At 40.0% G+C, this 27,508-nt stretch overlaps 2 protein-coding genes across 12 annotated transcripts in view; one reads left to right on the top strand and one right to left on the bottom strand.

Moving 5' to 3' along the window:
- phldb2b (pleckstrin homology-like domain, family B, member 2b) overlaps positions 1–15,665 on the top strand; it is a 38,287-nt gene extending 22,622 nt beyond the window's left edge. For 6 of the 11 annotated variants that reach the window (XM_079488328.1, XM_079488327.1, XM_079488326.1 and 3 more), the window contains 11 exons: positions 2,302–2,457; positions 2,595–2,705; positions 3,078–3,167; positions 5,597–5,740; positions 6,035–6,140; positions 8,158–8,356; positions 11,152–11,239; positions 11,879–12,025; positions 12,120–12,339; positions 12,426–12,511; positions 12,935–15,665. In XM_079488328.1, coding sequence (XP_079344454.1) covers positions 2,302–2,457; positions 2,595–2,705; positions 3,078–3,167; positions 5,597–5,740; positions 6,035–6,140; positions 8,158–8,356; positions 11,152–11,239; positions 11,879–12,025; positions 12,120–12,339; positions 12,426–12,511; positions 12,935–13,075 — 1,488 coding nt within the window. In that variant the 3' untranslated portion in view covers positions 13,076–15,665. Of the gene's footprint in view, positions 1–1,458; positions 1,588–2,301; positions 2,458–2,594; positions 2,706–3,077; positions 3,168–5,596; positions 5,741–6,034; positions 6,141–8,157; positions 8,357–11,151; positions 11,240–11,878; positions 12,026–12,119; positions 12,340–12,425; positions 12,512–12,934 lie in introns of all 11 variants that reach the window. The other 5 variants (XM_079488324.1, XM_079488323.1, XM_079488322.1 and 2 more) reach the window with 1 other exon arrangement.
- Positions 15,666–20,899: 5,234 nt separating this feature from the next.
- Positions 20,900–24,165, bottom strand: amer2 (APC membrane recruitment protein 2). The gene has a single exon (XM_079487738.1). It carries the CDS (start codon positions 24,025–24,027, stop codon positions 22,075–22,077), a length of 1,953 nt encoding a protein of 650 aa, XP_079343864.1. The 5' UTR covers positions 24,028–24,165; the 3' UTR covers positions 20,900–22,074.
- Positions 24,166–27,508: the final 3,343 nt, after the last annotated feature.

Raw genomic sequence — 27,508 nt, 5'->3', positions numbered from 1 at the left:
GTGTCACAGTAGATAATCCCAGGTCTGCTCTAAATACACCACCTCTGCTAAACTGAGTGTATCCACAAACTCTGTTGATGTAAGGGATTTCTAAGCTAGCAGGTTGTGGAAAGTCTGTCATCTGCATCCACATGGGTCAAGTTCAGACTTCCGGCTTCTTGCATTTCAGCCTGGCAGCTGCAGTGACACACGATTCTAAATCTCAAAGGTCGTTTTAGAGGTGTTAACTCTTGTGAAGATTGGTTGCTTTGCTTCTATGTTACGGATGTTTCTGGATTTAGAATGTGATTGGACGAGCCATGTTCAAAGTTGGTGTGAATTAGTCGATATAAGCACACCTGTGACCATACATCAATTCTGTTTCAAAGTCTAGTGAGTTTACCGAACGTGTTAAAGCATCAGGCGACACAAAAACTGTTCCATGTATAAATTAAGGTCGAAGGTAGTCAAATGAGGCTGCCTTCTAAAATACCTTGCCATTTATTTTATGAATAAGGCAATCCTAGAATGCATTACACAAACAGGCGGTAGACAGTAAGGTGACTATGTTTTGTAATGTAATGCATTCGATTTAGTATATTTGATCAACCACAAGCATCTAGACTAGATTTGATGGACTGAATTGTTATTTGTGACTATTAATAAATATATTTATTGAACATTGTGGTTTCGTATCATATTGCTTTTATAAACCTATGGCAATTTCACAACAACAGGTTGGGCACTATGAATCGCACTTTATTTTTTTCCAAATGGTTGTTGATTTTTTAGATTCTGTGTTTTTAATACAACAGTTATATATTTGCCAACATGAATAAATGCTGTTGTATGCTGGAAAGGCAAGTATTACAGTACACTGTAGTAAAATTAATGAATAAAGTGTTTTTGGACATTACTATAGTAAATATACAAAAGTTTATCAAGTTTATCATATTTACTAATTTAATACCACAAACCCCTATATTATACTATACTATACATTACACATTATATATATACTAGAGTATATAGTTCACAATAGGAGGTACAGTGTATTAAAATAAAGTATTTTATATTTGTGTCTTTATTTGTTCAAGTTCACTGGACTTTTATTTTGGCGCGTTGTTGGGAACACAATTATTTCGTTAATCAATAAATTTTATTGTGTGTTTGACGATATCGTTTCTTAAATGAAATAAAAGGAATGCTGAATATTCAGGTATACTGAACTTTTCCAATTAGGAATAGTATGGATGATCAAGATATTGTTGCAATTACGCAATGATATCAGTTCAAACTGTCATCGTGTCCTGCTGATCAAAGAGAGTCATTCATGTTCTCCATTAATCCAACACTTTCCATCATGTTCTACATACCCTCCCGCTGACCCGTTGCAGTAACTAACCCCGCCCATCCCACCTGCTCCAGCGCTAACCCTTCTCTCCTGTCTTCCTGCATCCTGTCCACGCGCGTGTGAAGGACAAAGTCAAGCTAGATGCGGAGCGCGTAAAGTTAGAGCGCCTGGTGTATCTGCTAGCAGAGCAGAAGACTCATTTGGACACCTGCCCTGAAGCCCTGAAAGAGCAACTTCAGCTGGAGTTCAGCAGGGTCAGTACTCGCACACAGCCTTCGTCTTTCTCTTCCTCCTAACCAAGTCCTTCTCTTCTGTGCTTGCTTCCATCTCACCTCCGTCCGTCTTTTTCGCTTGCATCACATGCATTTCATTATTGAATGTATTTCAACGCATTATCTTCAAAAAGCATGTCTTGCCTGACTTTAGATTTGAACTCACAAAATGATGAGTTCCTTAGTCATTTTTCACCATGAGGACAGAACAAAATAATGTGAATTTCTTATAATGTTCTTTAATGCGACAAGGTCATTTTGAGGAAATAATAGGGTTAGTTAAAGCTGTCGGCTTTGAAGCGTGAAGTAGGCTGGCTTTTTATGTAAGTGTGTGGAATGCCTGCAGGGTTTCTTTAGGTTGCTGAAGGTCATGTTATGTTAGTGTTGACATGATTGATCTAAAGGTCAGCGGTCACGGGGGAAAGTTGTGCAGTTCAAGCGTTGTCTGGCATGTGGTGGCTCTGGCATGTTTATGACTGTGATTGGCCCGATTCCAGCCGTTAAATCTTAACCCTCATCTCTATCCCAAGGGAGGGTGGAGGAGCTGAGAACATTTGGTGTTGAAGAAGTGGGGGTGCTGGTGTCTTTGATGCTAGTTAAACCTTGGGGAGCTGACTTCACTTCCTTAGCTGGTGCACAGTCCGCTTTGAACATTTGAACACAGCACAAACGTAGACCTTTATATTTGTGTATTAGGATGCAGAGACGCTGGAGGTGGAGACCAAGCGTTTTGAAGATCTTGAGTTTCAACAGCTGGAACGAGAGAGTCGTCAGGATGAGGAGAAGGAGACACAGACTCAGCATATTCTCAGGGAGATCGCTGAATTTCAGCGCAGCACCGTCACGAGCAAGGTGGGTTATTTGCTTGCGTATGCACACAGTATTATCGACACAATACGCATTGAGGTGTGATCTGATGATTGTAGGAAATGATGTTGGTTGACAGGCCATATGAAAATAATTGTGAAAAAAATGTGTGATGTCATCAGGAAAGGCTCCTGGCCCTGAAGAAGCAATGCACACAGATTTCCCAGCAGGCTGAAAGGGACAAAGAAAACTTCCTGAAGGAAAAGAGTAATCTTCAGATGATGCTACTTCGGGTATGACCTTAGTCTTTATTTGATCTTGTATAGATGGTTTTAGCAGCAACAACATAAGCGTTATGTGGGCCAAACTTCCGGTAGACCTCTGCAAAGAATCAATAACTGTTGAGTTGTTTTTATTTTATTTAATACAATAAAATATTAATATAAAGTCATATTAATTTAAATATCAAATCAATTGTTTTGTTATATGATAACCAAACACAAACCGGAAGTTGATGAAACCGTTTATAGTGATATTGTCTGCCAAGTGCGTAAATGTAATAAATTCATGCTGTATGTTTTGGCTGCAACATTATTTTTCATCATTTATAATTGTTAGTTTTCCGGATCATTTATTGTATAACACAAATCGGTTTTGTTTTCCAGGAAAAGGAGAATCTCGTCAGCCTTGAGAAGAGATATTCAGAGCTCACCGGGACACTTGGATTCCCTGTCAGTCCCAGCAGTATGAAGGAGGTGAGCAATATGAAAGCTGTCAATCTCAAATCATGTCCTCTCAGTGTCTGTAGTCATTCTTTTGTCTTGACATGAACTACAACATTGTCCTCTCTTGGATCACACATGAGGACAACCATGTGTGGCAACCCCAAATGATCACCATCACGATAGAAATGAGACTACATTGAAATGTGTTCCTGCAACACTCACACAGCTTGCAGTCTGGAAGTCTGTAGTCGCTGAGGGTTGTTTGTGTTAGCCCAGTCGTTTCCTTAATCTGGAAACGGGTCTGTTTCCCTGTATTCCAGAACTGCATCCAATTGGCTGACGTGTGTCTGCCTCATTGCGAATTTAGCCATGCCCACAAAACCCTGTCTGCCCTTCCTGCCGACCTGCTGATGTTTTCTTCCCTTCTTTCCTCTCTTTCTATCAAAAACGCAGAGGTAACGCAGTAGCTTTGTGCACGCAACGAAATGTCGTTAATTTCCTGCTTTCCAAAATATCTCCTAACATGCTGATCCACTGGGCTGTTGTGGTATTAATATTAAAAATAACATACTAATAATTTCCTATATGAGAGCAATAAGCCTCAAGAAGCAGTGGGTTACAGTGCATTTTATTACAGCTGGGGCGTTGTGGCACGACGCGAAGCGGTTATTCCATATGCATGGCAAGATTTCATAAAATAAAGTAAATAAAAGGATATTTAGTCTATGTAATGCGGTCAGACATTATAAATTGGGGGTATTTTATAACGGATTAGAACTCAGCTCAGCCAATTAGAATCGAGGACCAGAACTGACCGTTTTATAATACTTTTGCTTTAAAGATAATGTGTGTGGTTTCTGCACTACTTTTAACACGTCACAAAAATTGCTTGCATCTTTTCAATATGAGCTTTTCTTTTATTTGATCATCCCCTAAACATTTACTGTTTTATAATATGAATTTACACTTATTTATTTGCTTATTAATAATTATTTTTAACCCACTTGAATGTATTTCTGTTTCTTCACCCCCTCATCTCCCCCATTTTCAAATGGTTTGTTCCACAGGGTTATGTTACAGTCACTGAGATCAATGAACTGTACTCTCAACTGGGAGTAGAGCCCACCCCTGCCCCTCTCCCTAACCAAGCCCAGCTCTCCCCTGACGCCCCTGCCATAGGGAATGAGCCCAGCCCTGACCCCAGTCCTGCAGAGAGCACTGCACCGCCAGGAGAGGCTGAGGTGTGTGTGATCAGGATGGTTTATGTATGTTGGCCATTGGAAATACAGGAAATATGAAGCATAATGTCATGTTACATGGTCGCTGTGGGGTTTGGTTCTTTGCTCTCCTCAGGTTCTTTGGTTCAAGCTCTTTCTCTTGGTATTTTTTATATTGATACTTCTTTACAGGAACAGTTCATCCAAAATGAAAATTCTTTCATCGTACTCCTTTTCACACCATTCCAGGTGTATGTGTTCCTTTCTTCAGTCGAACTCAAACAAAAACATTTAAATAAAATATTTTCTCATTTTATGTCTATGTACAGGACCTGTTGAACATGTTGAAAATACAAAATGCATGTATATCCATTATAAAAGCTGACATTAAAGTAATTCACATGACTTCAGTGGACTAACAAATGTCTTCTGGAGCGAAACGATAGATGTGTGAGAGAACAATCCCATTTTTTTATTCTCTAAACTTTTTTTTAACAAACATCAAATTCAAATACAGCAGGAAGTCGATAACCTAAAATTCTCGTCGGTTCTTCCGTGTCTCGTGACGAAATGTACAATAACTGGTCACAAGAACAATTGAAGTTTCGCTATACACACGTAAAGTGACCGATATTTTATCAAATAAATTGTTTAGTTAAAGAAAAGTCGACATACGCACTACCATTCAAAACACTTGACTGAAATGTTTCTTATGATTTAAAAAGTTAACCTGAAGTTGTATTCTTACTGTAAATAAAGAGCTACTGGGGGTGAAGAGTCAAGAAGCGAGTACGATTTTGCAAATGATGGCTATTTTGAAGGTGCTAAAATACAATTCCATGAGTTACAGTTGTGTCCCTAGGTTTGATGAGTTAGCTATTATTGTCATTTTGGCTAAACTATTGCTCACTACTATAGCCCTTTTCTGCCTTACTTCCTGACCTTCACTCTTAATTTTCATACCGTCTTCCTCTCTCTGCCAAAGCTCCTTCCCCCTTCCTGTTCACTTCTTCCCTCTGCTCCTCCATTCTCTTCCACCGCATGCTCTCGTCCCAACATCAAACCTCCCTCTGTGCACTGGCCCGAGGACATAGCGACCTTCCTCAGCCCCTCTCCTTCTCCTCCTCCTCTTCCTGCCAAAAAACTGCGTCGGTACAGGCAGGTAAACCTTGCGTGTAGGCCTGCGTGTGTACAAATGAGCACAAGTCATGAGCTGCTCACCTTTTACATTTTGTTCCGTAGCATTTCCGCACCTTGGAGGAAAGGAAGCGGTATGGTAAGGAGAGCGGAGCTCATTTGAGTGACACTCTTCCTAGGAAGAAGACCCATCCCACTGTAACACCGCAGTTCACATGTGCAACACTTGGTCGGAACATACCCTCAAAAGTAAGCATACACGCATTTATACCCAAAGTAGAGCTTATCATTATTCATGCTGTAGTTAATAAAACAAACTTTGTTTATTCATTTATGTGAATCACTTTTACTTCAAACTATCTATTTCAAAGAATCATTTCAAAGTGATTCATTTGCATCATAACTTAAAATGGTCCACCAGAGCTTTGTTTTTAAACGCTTTCACATGTTTGACAAAATAGTACTTTTCTGTAATTGTTTGTTTTTGTTAGTGGTCATTGTTGTTGTGTAATAAAAGCAATGACAGCATCTTCTTGTGTTCAGTCTCATTCACCGTTAACTCAAAGCTCCAGCTGTGGAAGTGTGTTGAATCGAGGTCTCGCCGTCTCTCCTAAAGAGACACAAGTTGAAACGCACCGCCTGCACAAGGGTAAGGCTCTCCACCTCTCTGTTAAAAATATACAGTGTTATTATGTGGGTTTAAATGATCAAAAATAGTGCTTTTGAGGTTTACGGATTTAAGTTAATCTTGAATGACTTTCTCCCTGCAGGCAGATGTAAGAAAGGTAGGGCATTTTGTAAGATATTTCAGCCTGCAGTAGTTTATTGTAGATGTGCCTGTTATATAATGTCAGGGGTTCCTCATTGGCAAAGAATGTCCTTGTCCGGGGGACATTTATTGCCTCCTTCATTGGCCGTGGACCTAACTGATGTCATCAGTCTTACTAAAATGGGAAAACTTTTTTATTTTACTTATTGCATGGTTTTAGTCATTAATGCATTTTTGTCGTTTTGATAATTTAATGTTCTCTGTTCTGCATGATTTGGTGTTTGTGTTCGCTTTTGTTCTTCCTATTTGTTGTGAAGTGGTGACGTAAGGAATACCGTTTCCGAGCCCAAGCGTCTATTCATGTCAAGCGGGGCTAAAGTTAAACATCTGTTAAAGAGCACCGTTTACTCACATCGCATGTTAAAGCGGAGCCTTTATTAACTCACAGTATACACTACAGTCTCCAGGCTTACGGAATCTCCAAAATCAATATTTGAATAAATTATGAAAAATTAATCGCTGACTGGCCATGTGGGATTTCGTTACGAAGATAAAGGAGTGTATGTAAGCATTTTTTGTTGTTTGGCTAGATCATCTTATTGAGCGTTCGGACGCTGAAACAGTTTATGACCTTCCATATATGGTGGTACTTTATCAGTCATTTACTTAGAATAACTTTACTGCATTACATTTTAAATCATAGCTTTTTAAATATATGTATTAAAGGTAAGAAATGTAAGAGGTGTGGATTTATGAGTAAAACTTTGCTTTATGATGTAATAGGTCCTTTTTTATAAGGTTACTCATTTAAAGTTGTAACCATGTTTTTTTGTGAATTGACCCATCAATTTTCCACCTGCGCGATGTCATCAAGTACACAAACAATTTAATAATAATTGTGGTTCCTGTGATTTAAACACACTATGGTTTAACTGAAGTAACCAAGGTTATTTCGTAAGGTTACAGTAAATAAGGCAGTGATTGAGGGGATTGTCATTTTTAAATGTTTTTTTAACCCTGCATGCATCACTGGTCACTGGGTTTAAGTGATTTCTCTGTTTGTGTGGTAACTGTAGTCATTGCCTTAGGCTCCTTCCACCAGCAAAACAAAGTTATAGTGAATCATCTGCCTCTAAGGCCTTGTTGCTGTTGTCCAATAGGAGGTGTTTATCCCATCTGGGTGGAAACTTTGTTTGCATTTATTTGTTTGGTGAAGATAGTGGAAGAATGCCGGGAAGACAGGCAATTCATTCATTTAGTTTTTGACAAACATCAACGTCCATCTCAACCAGAGTCAGGTTTAAAATGGGCTTTTTTATTTCCAGCTTTGGTCTTGAATACAACAAAGCTTGAACACCATGTAAACTTAACTAAAGTAGATGAAAAGTGGTCTGTGCTTTTTTGTGTTGTCTGGTGGTAGATCTGTATGTCCCTCGTGTAGCATCATCAGAAAGGGGCGTGTCTGTGATTCTGCTCGCTGTTGTTGATGTTAAGTGGAGTCTCACATCCGCTCAATTATCTATAGTCATTTTGACTACTTAAGCTCCACATCTCCAGAAGAAAACTCATATGTACCCGTCCATCTGTGGTTCTGGATGTTCTTAGCGCTTATTCCAGCGTCTGGAATAAAGTTTTCTCTGACGTACTGTCAGGATATCATTGCACGCTGGCTGGTCTTTGTGAGCAGGGTAAGGGGCCTCAGGGTGCCCTGACCACTGATCGCCCAGCGGTCACCGAGCTGGGCGGCAGGATTGAAGAAGCAACTCCTGGGGGTGATGCGGCACTCTCAGGTAAAGCCCAGAATAGCCCTGAAAGAGGAAGGAGAGCTTGATATTAATGGTGGATCCCATAGTGTTAATTATTGCTGAATTCTTCATTTCTTTGGTCGGTTTAACAGGACACAGTCAGCAGCACATCGGAGAGGACCACAGAACAAGGACGAGTAACCTAAGCGGCCGTGCTTCCTCTCAAACCAATGTTTATCTCGACACCTTCGGTTACCAAGACAACAGCCGTGCCTTTGACACGCTGAGTGTGGACAGCTCAGACAGCATGGACACTAGCATCTCCGCCTGCTCACCTGACAATGTGTCCAGGTGAGGCTGATTTTTCTAATATTCCTTTATTACACAAAATCAGATGCATAAATGCAAATATGGAGTTGTCATTTAGAAAAACAGTTCTTACTATTATACAGCAGTGGCCAAAAATAATGTGCGGGTGAGCATATTTGTACGAAAAGTTTGGTTCCAAAATGAGATAACTCCGTCAAAACATTTAAAAAATGATGTTTTGTATTATGTTATCATGTACTTATTGTGTTAGTTAGCTGTATTTTTTAAATCAAAACAAACTTTTGATTGATATGAATTGGAATGCACAATAAAAAAAGGTTATCGAAGAGTTATCTCATGTTGGGTTAGATTAAAAAATGGACAAACACCAACAATTATTTGTCAAAAAGACAAACTACAGCATATCAGCGAATGTGGGTTTTATTTGAATTGAAAAAAATGATTAAGAACAACAAGCTCATAGTAAATAAACTAAATGCAATTGACTACAATGATACATTTTATTAATAATTGTTGATCTTGTGAAGTTATTTTGTATCCATTTTCTGAGGCCTTGACTCTGTAAGGTTTGTTTTAATGTTTAAGCGTCTTTACATTTTTCTTGATGTTGCACTTCAGTTTACATTCAAAGTTCCGACAAGAATACAAAGGTTTTAGTCCATTCAATTATATGTTAAAATAAAAAGAGAAATTGTACATTTTCCGAAGCTGCTCATCACTTTTGGCTATGACTTTATATTTAGGTGTTGCTACAGTACATGTGTATACTTACATTTTAAACAAGGCAACTCATTTTCTTTAAGGGGTAAACAAACCCAAAATGTGCTTTTAAATCACTAAAACGTGTGAGTGTATGTTTCTAGATCTACAGCTTACAGATGGTCATGTCAAATCACCGTGATACTTACACATGTGACTTCCATAACCCAAAATATCTCCAAAGCTCCGTTTGTAGTTCAAGCCAAAAATTCCATGTGTGGTGCCAAAAGAAAAACATATTGACGAGTGCACCAAAAAGAAAAGAATACAGGTATAAACTGAGCATCTAAAATCTATGAACCATTTCTGAGAGCTCGGCTGTTGGTTACCATAAACCTTAACTGTGCCTTAGAGTGATAAGTTGAAGACATGAGTGACTGTGACAGATAAGGCCAAAAGATCATTTCTCAGGGCAGTGGACGTGTGTTTACGCTGCGTGTGTCTGAGCTGGAGGCGATGGGCCGTGATTGTGTAATACGAGTGGGTTGCTTAAATAATGTGAGTTCTGAGGGGCCCGGGAAGGCCGGTGCGCACCCCCTCCTCAGCTCCAGGGACGAATCCACTCAGATTACAACAGGAACATTTAGAGGAAACAGATTCTGGTTTTTTTTCCCCCGAGTTTGAATGTAATCAACTGCAGAGCGCGGGTTCGGGAGCTTTGTGTGGTATGTTTCGCTACTCTCTCCTGGTTTTTCCAGTTCTGGATGTTCTAGTGCGGGAATGACCACTGTACATCTTCAGCATCACCGGTAAGAGATGATAAGGATGAAATGATCCGAAGGTGTGATTGGTACAGGACACACTGAGAGGAGAGATGACTAATAGAGATGGAAACAAGGAGACCAGATGTTACTGCAGTTTGTGAGCTGGTTGGGTGGAAGGTTGGGAAGGAATGGAGATAGAAAAAGATGGGAAGATCGAATGGAGTATCTTCTATATGACATACAAGTAATATCTGGAATAGGTCATGTCTGCGTTGTGTTGAATTCACTCATGTGGATTTTGCTGTTGTTATGATGCTGGGAATTATTTATTTCAGTGACTGGGGATATTTTCTTTACTTTGACTTGTATATGTATGGCATGATTGAAATGTGTTTTAAAACCAACAAAATAATTCTTGTAAGCTTTTAAAGCTTTTTTTGGTACTGACTGCATGTTTATTGTCATGCATGAAGCAATGTGTCATTAATGATTGACAGCTGACCAACAAATTGAAACCCTCCTACTTCAGTCTTGGGCTTTGAGAGAACAGGAGATGCTGTAGAAAAAGTCAAATAAATCAGTTGCGATGCTTGAAAACTCATTCTTATAACCGTCACGATGATGTCATTGTAATATTTGAAAACTGAATTGTGATTGGTCCGGCTTTCATTATTTATATACAGCATTGTAATGAGTGGTCTTTCGTTTGCCTACCCAACCATGATTGGTCTTTTCTTTTTTTACATACTTTTTAACGGTTCATAGCCACAACAACACCCCCAAAACTTCAATGTTATATGTTGGCTCTTCGATTTACTCAAAATGTGACATGCATTAATGTCTAAAACTTTTCCTGCACTAAAAGCAGTTTCAGTTTGAGCTAAAAAAGCCGTCATTCACTTGAAAGCTTATCGTTGGAGAGCATCTTCTGGTTTTCGGAATGTCCATAATGCCAATTGAAGCTGTATGATGACTATATGTTCTTTTCAGGGGTTAAGGGAAAATTGTAGTTGTAGATGAAGGAGGGGCCGGTCAGATCTATTCCACGTGTTCTGTTTGAAGTCTATATGGAAAGCATCAGTGTCAAGATTGTGTGCTGGGCTCTCAGGCTCTTTCTGCCCGGACTGTTAATTCATTCCAGTACCGGACAACTTTATTGGTACCTTCTGTGTTCTTTACAGCATGTATACATACATGCTCATGCCCGTACAACATGTTTACGTTCGCATGTCTCCAGTGTAAACTAAGTGTAATGGTATTTTAGTGCCTGGCTGAGGGGTGTGGCATTAGATTGTGGGAGGTCTGCCATAAACGAGAACAATTTAACTGTTTATCTTGTGTTATTTTTGGTAGTGCCAGCACCAACGTTTCGAAGATGGAGGAGATGGAACGTCTTCTTAGAGAGGCTCAGGCCGACAGAAACAAGCTTCTGGAACACAGGGTATGCAAAAACCTTCAGTCTTAAAATACAGACGGTCAGAGGTTGACAAGGAGTCAGGGCAAAAATATATATTTCAAATGCTTTTTTTTTTTCAGTATGAAGAAATGTTTTCTGTTCCCGAACCAGTCTACAGTAGTTTGGGGTTTAATGCCTGTATAGACACTTAAATTGTCGTTTCACATATTCATGGGATCAATGTGACCAAATTTTGACTTCATATTATGAGTTATTTTTCAAAACAGGTTAACGTTAATAGGCAATGTGTATATGGTTGAACAAAATGTGTTTATGAAAGAAAACAGCCCCTGAAAACCAGTTCCAGAGAGGAATTTGGCTCTTAATAAAGCTTCATATTTTTTATACTTGTTCAGTCCATAAAACCAAAGGATGAATGAACCACATATGGTACCAAGCTTCTTGGATCTCAAACTGCTTGTTTACTGTGTTTTGAGTTTCTCAGTCAGTCATAAACTGAAGCAAATTTGGCTTGAAATAAAAGAACATTGTGGGTAATGTGCCGTTCTTCCTGTTTCTGATGTTTTTCATGGGAGTTTGTGCTGAAACGCACCAATTGTCCAGCCTTAAAAGAAACTTTGAATCATTGAGTATTCACAAAGAACGGTGTAATTTATCTAACAGGAGAGAGAGATGGAAAACAAGAGTCGAGCTCTTGAGGAGGAGAAGAGACGACGAGAGGAGCTTGAAAAGAGATTGCAGGAAGAAACCAGCAGGAGGCAGAAACTCATTGAGAGAGAGGTGAAACTTCGTGAGAAACAGCGAGCACAGGTGAGAGCTACACATACGTAATCACTATTGTTTATACGTGGGATTTTCAGATTGTGACATGCTTGTTGACTGACTCGTGACCTTTCACTCTCAGTCTCGTCCGCTGACACGCTACCTACCAGTAAGAAAAGATGACTTCGACCTTCGCGCCCACATCGATTCGGCCGGCCACAACACAGAGACCTGTTTCCACATCTCCATCACAGAGAAAACGTGCAGGGGCTTTCTCATAAAGATGGGTGGCAAAATCAAAACCTGGAAGAAGCGCTGGTTTGTCTTTGACCGCAACCGCAGGACGTTGTCTTACTATGCAGGTTAGCAAAACCTTAAACATTAAACAGTTACTATTTAAAATGTATGCAAATGACATAAGGCTGACTTTTTATTGAATTCTTTTCAGATAAACATGAGGCCAAACTAAAAGGAGTAATTTATTTCCAAGCCATAGAGGAAGTCTATTATGACCATTTAAAGAGTGCCCACAAGGTAGCAAAAGTGCTTTTCTTTGGTTATAATTATGGACGGTTTCATCATGCGCTGGCTTAAAATTAAACATTAATATTAATATTTTATTGCATATTAATTGTATTAAATTAAATTAAAACTACTCAACAGATACTGATTCTTTGTGGAGGTCAACCAGAAGCTATGTTTGGGCCACATAACGTATGTTTATCTTGCTGATGCTGGAACCGTCTAGAAGATGCTTTTGCAACACTTACTGTAGCTTACATGTTTGGCTTAGATCAGATTAAACTTTTTTGTCATCGTGCAAAGTTCACGAATGAAAAACAGACTGATATACAATGCAATACAGTAGGCCTACAGATAGTGTTTCAGCATAAGAATGTGTTCCAGTGCTGCCCCCTAGAGGCCACCTTGTCATTTCTTTTGCATCTCTGTCCACAGAGTCCAAACCCTTCTTTAACATTCAGTGTCAAGACTCATGATCGTGTGTACTACATGGTGGCCCCCTCTCCAGAAGCCATGAGAATCTGGATGGATGTTATCGTGACAGGGGCGGAGGGATACACACACTTCATGATTTAGACGTTTTTCAACGTAGAGGAACGTGTGCAGCACGTGGATTAAAACCAAGAGACTTATTCCACACTCTTTCGTTTGCCGGCTTTAGTATTGGCCACTTAACGCTGGACTGATTTTATATGTTGCCATAAGTCTGTTCTTATCTTTTATGATATATTTTAACCTGTTCTCACTCCACCGAGTGTCCTACCCAGCTGCCTTAGTACTTTTTTACCCAACTTGAACTTTCACTTGGCAGACCAGAGGACGGAGCACATATCTTATAATTACAAATGCAAGTGTGTGTCTTGTACATTTTTTCTCTGTCTGCGTGTGTATAAAGAGAGCAAACTGTGTTATATGATATTCGGTGCCAATGTGCCACGTTGCGTGTGGTCTGTTGTTAGCTTGTGTACAGAGCCTCAGGGACACACACTTTATATCCATAAACAGTTGTCAGCTGTTATGCCAAAGATGAGAACACACTGTTCACATGATGTGGAGAGTTTATGTATACTGTAGATGCATATGGTTGTAGTGCCTTCATTTTTGTGTTAAGATGATATTCCTTTATACTCGATTTGATACTCAGAGTTGCTATACGACATGCAGAGATGTTGTTATATTAAAGATGTCCTGAATTTGTGTTTGTTAGCTGTTTTAACGCTGCAATTATTCATTATAGCAGTATACAGTAACAGTTAAGCTGACTAAAATTCAAGTATTTCACTCCCAAGGTTAAAAACAACTTTCTTTGTTAAATTTGAGCACACAGAAGCCCTGTTTTTCCATATGTTTTATATATATTTTCATGTTTTAATCGGTGAATCATTTCAATGTGGAGTGTATTTAGTGCTTTTTGGCCCATTTTCAGGCTTAAATTACTTCTATTTGGTCTGCAGAAAATAGTCCGTAAGCACCACATGTGCCAGATTTCATCAGACACCATTAAACAATGGCAATTTGGTAAATATTGGTTAAGATTTTCATTTTCAGGTTCAACCTTTATAACAACTCAAACTGGATTTAAACTAGCTTCATTACGACCAGCAGGGGGCGACACCTGTATGATATTTATACGCTCCACAAACCTTATCTGTGGTATATTTTTAAAGAAACTACTTTGTTCATACTCCCGTTTGACAAGTATTTATACTTTACCGTGCATGCGACTTTATTTTTGCATGCAGCAAAATAAAGCAAATGTATATTGTTATTTTGATTCATGTGCATTTATCCATTTGGTCATGTTATCCCTCCTCAGGCAAACGAGTTTAAACACGAAATCAAACAAAGGATTTGAGTATGGAGAGTAGATTTAAGAGCAGACACGCATAAAGCAGATGGATTATTTACACATGCATTATCATGTAAACATCCCCCGATCACATGACGTGCGTGTTTGTACCGTGAACCCTACAGGCATGTTCTCATTTTTGCATTTGTTCTTGTCTGAATTTGAATAGGCCTACTGCATAACATTATTCGTGTTATGACTTCTGTTCTATGTTTTTTGACGTTTTTATTGAAGCATGCATAAGGATTTAAGTCCACTTTCACAGAGAGGTGTTTGAACCAAATCAAACATCCCGATCCCGCTGTCCTATAGAGCAGTCCATCATCTTCCTCTTTTGTCCCCCTAATTTCTCATCATCTCTTGTGGTAAAATCGTAATGCATCCTGCAACGAGGTGCATGCAGACCCACTTGTGCGCGTCTCTCAGCATAATAAATGAACGCATTGAACACAGCCTCGTATATTAACTGGGGAAGCAGCGATTGTACCCCATGATGTGAGGCGGTGTCCTGTCAATTTAGAGATAATTGATGTCGGGGAAAATCAGTCTCAAACACATTTATGCGGTGCTGTCAGTCCTCAGAGAATACACATACGGATATGTCATTTTCTTTAAGGGTGATCCCAAGGGAATTTGGAGCCACGTCATCCCCTCTCGCCCTTGGGCCCCTATGGCAAGCCGAATTACCTTTTAATCACTAACGATACGAATTTTTTATATCAACAATTCAATTTTTTCTAGTGAAAACTGTAATTCTTGATATCACGAATAGTATTTCTACTGGTAACAATTGATATTTTTGATATCAGTAATTGCATTTTCACTAGTAAAAATCTAATTGTTGATATAAAAAATTAATACCCTGAGAATGATTAAAAGCTAATTCGGCTTGCCAAAAGAAATTATATTCTTTATATTAAGAATTATAGTTTTTACTAGTAAAAATGCAATTGTTGATATAAAAAATTCACATTGTGAAAATGCTTAAAAGCTAATTCGGCTCGCCATTCTGAGACAGGGATGATACATAAGAGAGAGACTCTTGGGGACTGAAACATACTGTAGGTTATGTGCACATGTGACGCAAATGTTTCGAAAGTAAATAAAATACAAACAACAGTGGCTTCCATTTAAAGCGTTCTGTAATGGTTTCGAAACTGTTTGTGCATGAATAGTAAGTGTATGACCTTAAAATGTAATCTGCTTTGTCAATTCAGTTGAGTTTATTTCAGTTTATCTTCTAGCTGTTAACACGGTAAAGCACAGTTTCCAGAGAAACTTGAACAAGTTTGTTTAATAAAACATATGTTTAAAGCTACCTGAGCTGTACAGCACATCCGTTTTGTTATTGTCAGTGCAACACATGTGCTCAGACCCCACCCCTTCACACAAAGCATGAATACATAATCCTGGACATTTGAGATAATGGGAGAATTGGAGATTTAGCTGAAGAAATAATATCTTAGGGATGCACGCGGTAATGACTCAACGTCAGGCATCCCAGCTGCTGTTACTGTTTGGTTGCTTGTGTCTAAACTGACTTCAGGCAGTTCATCTGCAAGTGAACTTGACCTCAAGCCATTGTGTCTGTGGCAGCCGTTTTGATGGGTTCACTCAATGGGGGAGGGGGCACATAGTGTACGTGTAGTGGTGGGGGGGTAATTTAGCTTCACCCTTTTTTGTGTTCATGGTGGTCCATACATGAGGGTATGGTGGGGGGGCCCAGCTGGTGTGTCCAGCTGCAGTGTCAGATAAGCCTTTTCCTGTCCCGTTGTGGTTTGATTGGTGTCTGCTGAGTGGCTCTGTGGAGACAGAGACAGGGCCAAGGTGTACCGCTCACACATAAACACATTTAGGACAAAGTACTCAGATTTTCTGCTCAAATCTGGTTTTGTTCACATTACTTTCTAATACGCTCCATATCAGATGCTGATGTAAACAGTAATGCTCTTACGCTGACCCGTATGTGCAAATATGTTGGGGTATTCGTCATCAAATTAGCAACACAATTGAATATAAACATTGCTCATATATGAAATTACAATGCAAACATGTTAACCCTTACAAAAAAGTAAATCCAAATGTTCTGTATAAAATAATAAATAATACAGTAAGTACACTTTTAGTCTACTTTCTTTGTTCTTCCCAGAAAAAAAATACATGTTAACTAGTTTAGTAGTTAAGGACTGTTAAGAACTGTTATGTTAAATTATACTAAACACTTTTAAGTCCCAAGTAATATTGAAGAAGTACACAAAAGACGATATTTTGTCGTCATGTTGTATTTGTCTTTATATTGGTGGACAATAATGTTTGTCTACCAACATTCTTCAAAATATCTTCTTGTGATCCAAACCTGAGTATTTAGTGTTATTTCACTGGAAACATTTGTGAATTTTCCTTTTTACACTGCGGTTCAAAAACAGATCCGTGTCACATGTAAAGTTAAAAATATCACGTACCGATGTGGGGCCTTTTGTAACTTGAATTCTTTTGTAATAATGTGATCTTACAGCTCCATGTGAGAGGCAGGGATGGCAAACGCAATTCTGACCAGTCATGAGTGAATTACGGCTCCACGGTTTATTTAAATTAATTAAACCCGGCCAGGGATCCATCACTGACATTAATACGGTTTCGGTTGTCAAAGGAACATCACATAATGTCTACAATCATCCTTGTGAAATGATGGTTTAGCATAATCAGATTGAGATGAATTGTTTGGACTTTCTCTTGAATATTTCCTGTGCGTCGCTTCGGAGCAAGATGTAACCTTGTTAAGTTGGCAAGGCACATCAGGCTAAGTGATGCCGTATTGATCAATTGGATTTTAAAATTTAACTTCCTCTAGAGACTTTTTCCAATCAACTTCACGCTTGAATTCAGCCCGTGGTTGAGTGGCTGCAGTGTATTAGCGGCTAGACCATATGTGACACAAGACACAGATCAACAAACACGGCTGAGGTTTTAGGGAATAGTTCACCCAAAAATGGAAAATCAGCCATCATGTACATGTGTTTCAAGACTTCTTTTGAACACAAACAGAAAGACTTTATGTATACAATGAACACCCTGGCAACCCTAAAAAACAGTTCAGATCTGTAAGCTATACAGCAGCGGGAAAAAATAAAATACTTTATCACACTTTTTATTGAATCAGCATAGATGTATTGTGGCAATGTGAAAGACTGATATGCAGCATGAAAAGACATGAATACTGTGATAAAAATAATACGGTTATCACATAAAAATATATATTTTTAAATTATTGCACGAATATTAACTGTTGAATTGTTTAAAAGTGAACACGAACTTTGCAGTATTTAAGGTCGGCAAATACAGAGCATATTTTCTGTTATTTTGATTTTCCGCAAATAAATGTAAATAGAACTTTTTTTTTTAAACGAAAATGATAATTTTACCTAAACACATACCTATAAATACAATAGTTAATTCAGAAAAACTGAGAATATTTTCAAAATGGTCTCTTCATTTTTTTTGTGGCTGTATATTTATGTAATATATATTTATATAACATGTATATTTATACGTTATGTAAACAACATTTCAAATTGTGATTCCTCTACTGTTTTCCAAGGATGAAATATGATAATGAACTTGAAATTTTGTATTTTTAAGTGAGCTATTCCTTTAAGACAAAATGCAAACTCACTAAACAACGTAAGCTACTTTGTTCGTCCTGTTTCAGAAAGGGAAGACCTTGTTTCCACCACTCAGCTGGAATGAATTATACATGTAAAGTTTGTGATGTGAATTTATTATTGATGCTGATGGAATAGCAATAATGAAACAAACTCGGGAAGACACAACAGCTCCAAGGAAGGAAATGACATCCTCCTTTGGGGCAAGAATTTTGGAGTTCCTACAAGCTGTAAAAATATGAAGGCCGTCACACATCATACTATTTTGCATCATGAGAAGGAAACTAGAGGGTGTGTTATCCTCCCATGCCTGCAGCAAATCAAATAGTGCAAGTGTAGGAAATGTGATTTGACACTCGCAAGCAAGTGTGCATGTATTTGCACGAACTCACACTGCACCATTCTCACTCCAATCAGTGTCTCACGTACCCCACTCCCCCAGCCCCACCTCCACTTCCCATTGGATGACCTACTGAAGTTGCCATGGAGATTTGTGTACCAGGGCAAGAGTGTGAAATGAAGGGTGCAGATTTTGAATGGCCAAACCCCTGTAATATAATTTCATAAGCACACAAACACTCACATAAACTTCCAATCACGCAATGCTGGTTGTTATTCCAAATTTCTTCTCTTCTTCTATTGGAATTTCCTCTGGATGATGAGCGGAAATCGAACGGAAACAGAGGAAGCAGAGAACCTAAGAGATATTAAAGGTCTATGCTTTTTCTGTATCAGGTTATCCGTCAACTAAAAGCATCGGACAGGAAAAAAGGGAGTGCATTTCATCCAGGCACTTAAAGTACGAGACAAAAGTTCGGTCTTGGAAAGCAGGCGAACACTTGGGAAGTTTTAAGCAGCGGCTTTCAGTATCCCCTAGAGATGAAGGAAAAGTGTTTCTGTAAGGAACAAAACAGAACGTTGGGGTTTTAAAGCTGAAGTGTGTCATTTTGATGATGTTATAATGCATTCTTGATTCCAAGCTTAATATGCAGAGACAACTAGAAGACACATTGAATTTTCAGTAAGCGACATTCTCTTGTACTATCAATATACATTGCTCAGAATGAGCACCAAAGTGAGAACAATATGCTGAAAACAATTATTTTATTTTTGGTGTTAATATAATGTCATCTCTAGCTCTGCTTCCGTGGAAATGGGGCCACGCTGGACCCGGACTCTGGGAACCTGGCGGAGAGAAAGGGGTATAAGAAAATATCCAATGAGATTTGTCTCTTATCTTGAAAGTGTTTTTTGCATCCTGTTTATTTTGTTGTGTGCGTGTGTGTGTGTGTGTGAGTGAGTGAGTGAGTGAGTGAGTGAGTGAGTGAGTAAAAAAGGGAAATGGAAACAAACACTCAAAAACTGGACGCAGTGTGATAAGTGGGGTCTATTTAGCAGAGGCTCCGCTTGGGTGGAATTATTGAATTTGATTACAGAAAACAGAGAGAATATACACAAGAGTGCATTTATACAAACAAATGAAAGAGAGAGAGAGAAAGAGCCCTCTGTTTCATGACTGAGTAGAGGACTGTCTCAACTAACCCCCAAATGTCAAACGGCAGTATGAAGTGATAAATGCAGCGTTTGTGATCTACATTTGTGGGCTGTTGTATAAGAACATGCGTGTATCCTTAAAAGTTAAATAATTCAGAGAGAGACAATGTTTAAACACAAGACAGTAGGACAGCAACCACACAAAACTGCAAAATGATTTTTTTTTTATTCAAACAAATAAAGAAAACATCTAATATGTGTTTAATACACTGTATCTTTCTCCTGTCTGCCCGTCTCACATCAGAGAGCATGGTTAGTGAATTGCCACATTAATGATTCTGTCTCCTGTGTTGGTGTTGGACTAGATTCTGAGCTTATTAAACAGGCCCTCTGAGCCCCTGCGGGAGTCAATCCGCAGCGAGAACCCTATAGAGTTTACCATCCTGCTCCCAGGTGTGATGAGAGGCTAATGAGAATATGAGCTCAGGGCTCAGCGGGTTAAACCGCCCCCTTCTATCAACCACATGCAAACTAGATAGATAGACAGTCAGATAGATTTTGTTTACCTCTCATCCTCTCACTTCGATCATTTCCTCTCTCTCTCATTCACAGAATCGGGTCTTTAAAAACTAGGCCACCCAACCATTAGTCACACATACACTTACTCATACTTAGCTCTCCTTATGCATACAGCAGTAATGTGAATTTCTCTGGTGCCCTTCACACAGATAAAGCACATTTAACAGGGTAATGCCAGATGACCCAATTACAACACAGTTACGCGTTACACAGTAATATAAATCCGCACAAGCACACTGAAACACACAACCAGTTTTCTCCTGTTTGGGGATGATATCAGAGGGTTATGGTGTTACATAAGAAGTCATACTGCAGCGAGAGCTGTTCAGGAGTAAATGTTGTTCACTGCACCATTACTATGGGACTGCACCAAATCCCCCTTAAAGAGGCACGCACGCGCACACACACACACACACACACACACGCATGCACACACACGTCTCCTTCCACATGTCGTTAATGAACAAGCACTAAATCGAGCACAGCTCTTATCTGGATTCCCTCCACACACTCATTTCTTTTACACCCACATCATAAACAGATGTATGACAATGAAAGCCCATAATTCTCCTCCAAAGTAAACACCTCCCTTTGTCACCCGGATTCAGATGTAGCCTCATGCTGTTCGTCTTCCTCATGGGAGGATTAAATCACAGTTAGGCAAACTGCGACTGGCTGCTAAAAGGCAACCGCGATGCTCTTTGCATCCTTGCAATTAAAACAGCTAACATCTGAGCCCAGCAAAGCTGCCCCATGGCCCACTCAGTGTGTGTGTGCATGCGTCTGTGTGTAAAATGATGCAAACACACTAGGATGGACGTCCACACAGAGTGTGATTTTATTCATTAAATAAAGAACAATTCGAAGAAAGGGAGCAATTGCTTCATGAAGACAAAATGACAACTTACAAATAAAATTGATAGGGTTTTTATAAAAACAGAGTATAAAATATGTTACTGACGTAATAGTGGATCAACCCCAGTGCCCGAAAATCCTTTATATACTGTAGAAGTCCAGTCCAAATCTGAGCCGAATATTGGAAGACAGTTAACTCATGATATACAGTATGTGGGCTTCTTCCTATCTCCTTTATTTAAAGAGCTGCGTAGAGTGATGTCATGCTACATTCAAAAACATAATCCGGCTCATGTATATCCAGTTTGTGAGAGTATTACAAATTTCTGAGAAGTGGGATTCTCGTTATCCATTTTTTTTCTATAAGTTGTACTTACCAAAAGACAAAACAAGCAGTGCACACATATCCACAGTGAGGTCACAGGGAGGTCCTTATTTTATATAAAAGAGTAAGAAATGTGAAGGTTCAGTAATAAGAAACGTCCTCATACCAATATGAAGTCACGTTGTAGGATTATGATACAAAAAAGTGTCTTAAACAAAAGGTGTTCCCTGATCCAGTTTGAATGTGCAAGTCCATGCAGCTTTTGTTTAGGTGTGTCAGAAGTGCTCGGTTTGGCTTCATCTTCCGCAGTTCTCCAAATTCCTAGTATGTTGTAAAGTCTTGGAGAGATGAAGATTGCAGCTGCATTTTACACAGTGCTAAGGGCTTATGGGACGAATGAGCCAGAAATTCCCACAGTTGCTTATTTAAATGGAAGGGAACCTTGTAAGGAACTTCTCCATGTAAGCTTTTTAAAAATGTTACACATTCTTAGGATAAGCATTCTCACCATATTAAGCCCTTTTTTTCCCAAAGGCTGGTAAGCAATGTAAAAAACATCAAGCTTAGTTTACTAAGAATGTCATGTGTTACATATCTACATAAGTGTCCGTTAACTGTATGCGTAACACGTGACACATCTCAAAAAATAGTTTAAAAGAAAGTTATGATCAGTAAAAACGTAGTCCTTGCTAACTGGGTGAAATCAAAGTGAAAGTTCATATTTAGCTTCATATCAAAAACATTTGTTTTGGCCTAAAGCTCTAGGTGAAATATTTGTTTGTCTGAAACATCTGATGGCTCTCCAGGCTGTCTACTTCCTGCTTTGTGTGCCGGTGGTGTTCTTGTTGCCAGAGCGACGGACAGGAACCTTAGAGACGGGGATTCGTGTGCGTTGTGGGGCATCTGTCTTTTTAGAGGGTGTGTTTGAAGTGGAAGACAGTGCTCCTTGGCTTGAAGAGTGGGAAGGAGGCGTTTGTCTCACGCTAATGGGGATCTTGGAATCTCGAGGTAGGCTTGTGCTGCCCTTCATGGACCGGAAGGAGGAAGTAGAGGAAGGTGAGCATTTCTGGGAGGCCAAGTTCGTCTTTAGATCCCCTGTGGATTTTGTAGGTGAGCTTACATCATCATCTGACCCAGTGACACTGGGGCTGTCAGGATCGTAGAGGTCATAGAGTGCATCTCCAGAGCAGCTGTCCCTCAAAAGGCCATCCAGACGAAGGAAGCTGCTATCCTCGTCTTCCGGTCCTGGTGTTGGAGAGTCCCAGTAACCTTCATCACTGGGTGGGGCATCCTGGAGTTCTTTTTCAACAGGTGGAGGGGAAGGACGTGTTGGCAATGGTTTTCCTATCTTACTACAACCACTCACAGGGATCTTACTTAGGCCAAGTGCCTTCACTGGGGGCTGCCTCTTCTCCGGCCGCACTGGCGCATGATGCAGGACAGACTCTGCACGACGTGGGGCTGGTGAGTCTTCACCTTTCTGGGGCAACATGTGCCATAGCCCCTGCATGTCTGCATCATCGACACCCTCAGGACTAGCCATCTCTTCTCCTCCACCCATGTAGGCAACAACCCCACTGCCCTGTGGCTTTTTAGGGGGTGCACGTGCTCTTTGGTGGGCTGGCATGTAGCAAGAAGCTTGTATGGGTGTGATGCTACTGACCTGAGGAGGGAGTGGGGGCTTGGCGGGGGAGCATCTTTCAGAGTTCGTCCCAGCTCCACTTATCCTGTGACCCACAAAGCCGCCACTGCTGCTACCTGTTCCATTGCTCGTGGTACTTCCTCCATTCCCAGATTCCTCTTCTGGGTCAGCGATGATGTCACCACAGCCCGTTAAAGAATCAAAACTTTTCAGAGAAGTGACATCAGTGAACATGGAGCATAACCGATCGACAGATTGTTCTGACGGTGGGTCAGCAGTACTGTGTTCCATAGGAGGGGTCAAAGCGCAGGTTGGAATAGATGACAGGTGGGTCGAATCACAGTTTTTTTCATGCTGGAGCACCCCTGCCTGGATCCGTAGGGGAGAAGGAGCCGGAGACTCCTCCGGAAGTTGTTCTGAAAGAGAAAGACTACACTTGCCACAGTCCACTTCGTTTGTACCTTGCAATTCCTCCACGGACGTTCCCCGCCATTTCCCAGAATCCTCTGGGAGACTACTCTCCTCAAACATTTGCGGTAGGGGCTCGAGAGTAAGAGTCATGTCCTTCTCTGTTTTCATGTTGTCAGAGCACGAAAGCATTGGCTCTTCCTCCTTTACCTCCTTGGCCACATCCTGCACCTCACCTGAGTAATCTTGAGCCTGCGGCTTCCGGCGCCAACGCATACTGCTAAACAGTCCCTTCAGCCCACGTCCACGCCGTCCTACCGTGGCAGACCCATCTCCTGCACGGCTGCTGCTACGCCGCAGTAGAGAGAAGAAGCTGAAAGACTTGGTGATGGAGCTGCGGAGGGGGGCGGTGGACACACCATCTGGCGTTCCGGCGTGGAGCTGGTCACTGCTGGCAGATTCCTCTTTCCTGTGGCCATCAAGCTCCGTGGCAGTGTCTGTTATTAAGCCATCATGGGTTTTGCTCCTAACAAGCTCCAGTGGCTTGCCAGCGGCTTTATCGGTCCCTTCTCCTTTGTTCCTGACTGAGAAGATGCTCGGCATGCTGCTGCCGGACTTACGCTTGCCGAATAGCTTGAAGGCAGCTTTGTTAAGCTTTCCCGGTGGCTGGGGGTCACACAGAGGTGGTTCACTGCATTCAGTTTGTACATCCATGTCTGCAGCTACGTCTGCTAGTGCCTTTCTAAAGCACTGTTGTTCTTACTTGGTTCTTGCCCCTTTATTTTGCCCTGTCTGTAGCTGCTTCTTGCTCTCTGCTTCTGTTGCTGCCTTCGCTTGTTCGTGTTCTCTTGCTCTTTCTCTCTCACTCACAGTCTCTATGGTAACTAGGAGGGTTAAGCAGCTTTCGTCAGCGCTGGAGGCACGCCAGTGCTTTTCTCTCCGCCCCCTCAGCTCGTCCCCTTCATACACACATACACACCCTCATCCCCCACGCTGCAAACATCACATATCCCTCTGTTGTTTCTACCTCAATTATTCTCTCTTGCCTTAGTGAATAGGAATGTGATATGCATCTATCTGCGGGCTTCAAAGAATGTGTGTATTGCGCCGTGTCATTGTCATCGCCATCATGTCTATGTGTGTGTGTAACAGATAAAGAGTCTATGTCTGGAAGTTTTTGCGTCATTTGGTTATCTTTTGACTCTGTAATAGATCACCAATGTTGCAATGGCATTTAAGATTTGTTTAGAAATGCATTAGGGAAAAAACACAACGAAAATTAAAATAAGCCAATGAAAATCCCCTTCAGATAAGACGAAAACATGGACTTGAATCATTGCTGTAGAGTTCAGATTTAGGATTTAGGCAAAAGCTGCTGACTGGAGAAATTACAAGTATGAAGACATAATGCGGGTTAAGCTAAACATTTTACTCTGAAATGTAAAAAAAAGGCTGATGAAAATTAAATGAGATTAGATGAACTCACGCTGGTGGCCCTCACCTGTTCCGGACCGTCTGGAGTGCTTGATCGTGTTCAATTTACCCCTCAATAACTCGCAGTCCATCTGCCTCCAGCATATGGGCTCAGGGGGACTCTTGTTACCACACTCCTCAACTGTTAAAAAAAAGCCATTGGTTTAACACTCTAAGTGTGTGAAATAGTAGCTCAACAACTGAAAGCCTTTTCTTTTTATAGTGGTTTAACACACACTTTTACATTTGGTGAATAACCTTGTGTGCTTTGAATGACAAAACCCTTTGATGTGGTGGAGATGGACAGGGGTATCTACGCTGTTTTGAGCAATAAATTCCAATGACTGTTTAAGTTCTTACAGAATAAATATTTATATGCAAATATATTAAAATCCTGTCATAGAAGTTCCACTCCCAAAGAGCAAAATTTAGCAGATATCAGTATATTTAACAACTAAGTAGGTACAAACATTATATAGATTTACTGTAGTATGACCTGGAAAGAATTGTATTAATATCTACCCTGACATTTTTATTTGATAATTTCCACTCTGACAATGAGAACGCTAAATAGAATACAAACAACTGTATGGGTTGAATGTCTCTACCATTTTTCTTCTTGTTTTGTCTATCTTTCAGCCTGATAACAAATTTTGGTTCCCAGAACGTTCCCAAAACTTTCTTTTTTGTTCCCACAACTTTGTTTTTTAGGTTTATCTTTGATTATCCAGGAAAGTTTTCTCAACAGATATTTTGGCTAATGTTAGTTTTTGGTTCCTTGAACAACCAATGTGCAGACTAAAAACTAATGTCAAGGGAACATTCTTTGTACGATGGGTACACTTTTTTGAATAAGAACAGATAAAACAGCCTGAAATCTCTAGTACTGTAGATATGCCCGCTGGCTCCTCATTTCGATTTGGACATATCGGCCTCCTCTTCCAGCTCAGTGACATGAAACAATGTCTACATTTACACAATGAGCAGGGGGCTTCGCCCTGAGCATACAATGTGTCTATGTGTGTGTTTGTGCGTGTGAAGGTAAGCTATCATGCAACCATTTCAACAAGGTCGAGTCTCTGAATCATCTTTGGTTTCAGGTCTTCTGTGCTGTACCAAAACTCCTCAGTTGTGTTTGCCACTACTGTCAGCAGCTGTGGGGCACACCGGGTGGAATGTGTCACCCCGCCTATTGTTTCCTTGGGTCATTTTGGGTCTGCGCAATTTTTTTCCACTATCTGGGCCATGAGGGGCTTTCTTTGTTTGAGAGTACGGGACGAAAATGAAGCAGAACCATATGAGGAAAGTTGGAGACCAACAGGAAGAAACAGAAAGAGAAAGAAATAGAGAACTTAAAGGTCTTCACTGTAAACTCGATTGCGAGTCTGCAGTTGTGTTTTTTAGGCTCCACCTCGGTGCTCACATCTTTTTCCCCTAGTGTGACATTCCTGTTGCTGCCAAGGACAGAACTCCTGAAAAGCAAACTGGGACACTTAGAATAGGATAGGGCTGTACTGTTTGTGAATAAGGGCGTGTTGTCTAGGTTGTACAATGCTTGTTTCTCCCCATTATCTTCAAACTGAAAGAGCACAGGTGCGTGCAAACTCTTCAGTTTGTCAATGGCAGACTACATCAGAGACACCAATCAAAGACAAATATTCTCATGAACCGTGGCATAATGCAGTTGCCCCTAAAATAGATTTCAAAGAGAGCTCTCAAACTGTTCAATATTCCCACACGGATGTTTAACATATGCAATTAAATACACAGGATAGTTGCTGTCTTGTCATTAATTATCAGAAAGCTAAATGGGGCTGGGTATATGTGTTTATAGGGGTCTGAGAAGCATTACCCACTTTACCCAATAACATTTCTCCAGTGTAACGTAGTTTATTCAAAAATATAGTTATTACCATTATTGCGACAACTGTAATGTAATAATAAATTAATATGGGGTTTCTATCAAATCTATTAATCTCCATAAATCAAAGCCTGTGGAATAGCTGTGCCATTTTAATATCTCGTGTGTGTCTGTGTGTGTGTATAGACCCATTTACTCCCCAGCCACAATTTCATATTCTTGTAATGAGTGCTAAGAAGCTTTGTGTTGAATTCATTCAGACTGTGGATATATTTTCTTGCACGTGTCACTGTAAAAACAGCCCTGACTTACAGAGGCCACAGGTTTTAAATCATCATTCATTGCGGATTAGAATGAGATTTAAGTTTTACAAATAAACAATACAAATAATTGAATTACAAAAATCCTTTATAAATAAGAAGGTACAAAATGACATTTAACTCTCAAACCATATAAAATGTTGGATTTAAAAATAATGTAAAATAATCTGCTGGTAACAGTAGCAATGTAGGCAGAAACTGTAATTACTCTGCGGTACATTTATACGAAGGTAAATTTATGTAAATTATCGTAGTCACTGTGTTATAATCAACATTTGAGGGGGATAATCTCCGGTTTTCCATGTTATGTTATGTGTGTAACGGCAAACCTGAAATACAGAACAAAAAACATCCACACACATCAAAACACATTCAGCCTTTGTTGCTTGGTGCGTTTAGTTGCTTATTGTAAGTATGAGTACTGAAATTCATCAGATAGACACATTTCACACTTAAACCCTTTTCAGACTCAACACTGGATTTTGGGTTTGTAGATTTTCATATACTTCATCATGCGGTCGCCTGGGGCCATATTCATAGG

The sequence above is a fragment of the Barbatula barbatula genome (genome assembly GCF_947034865.1).
Source record: "Barbatula barbatula genome assembly, chromosome: 23".
Lineage (NCBI taxonomy): Eukaryota > Metazoa > Chordata > Actinopteri > Cypriniformes > Nemacheilidae > Barbatula > Barbatula barbatula.
Note: the sequence above shows the minus strand (reverse complement) of the source record. Positions and strands in the feature narration are given on the sequence as shown.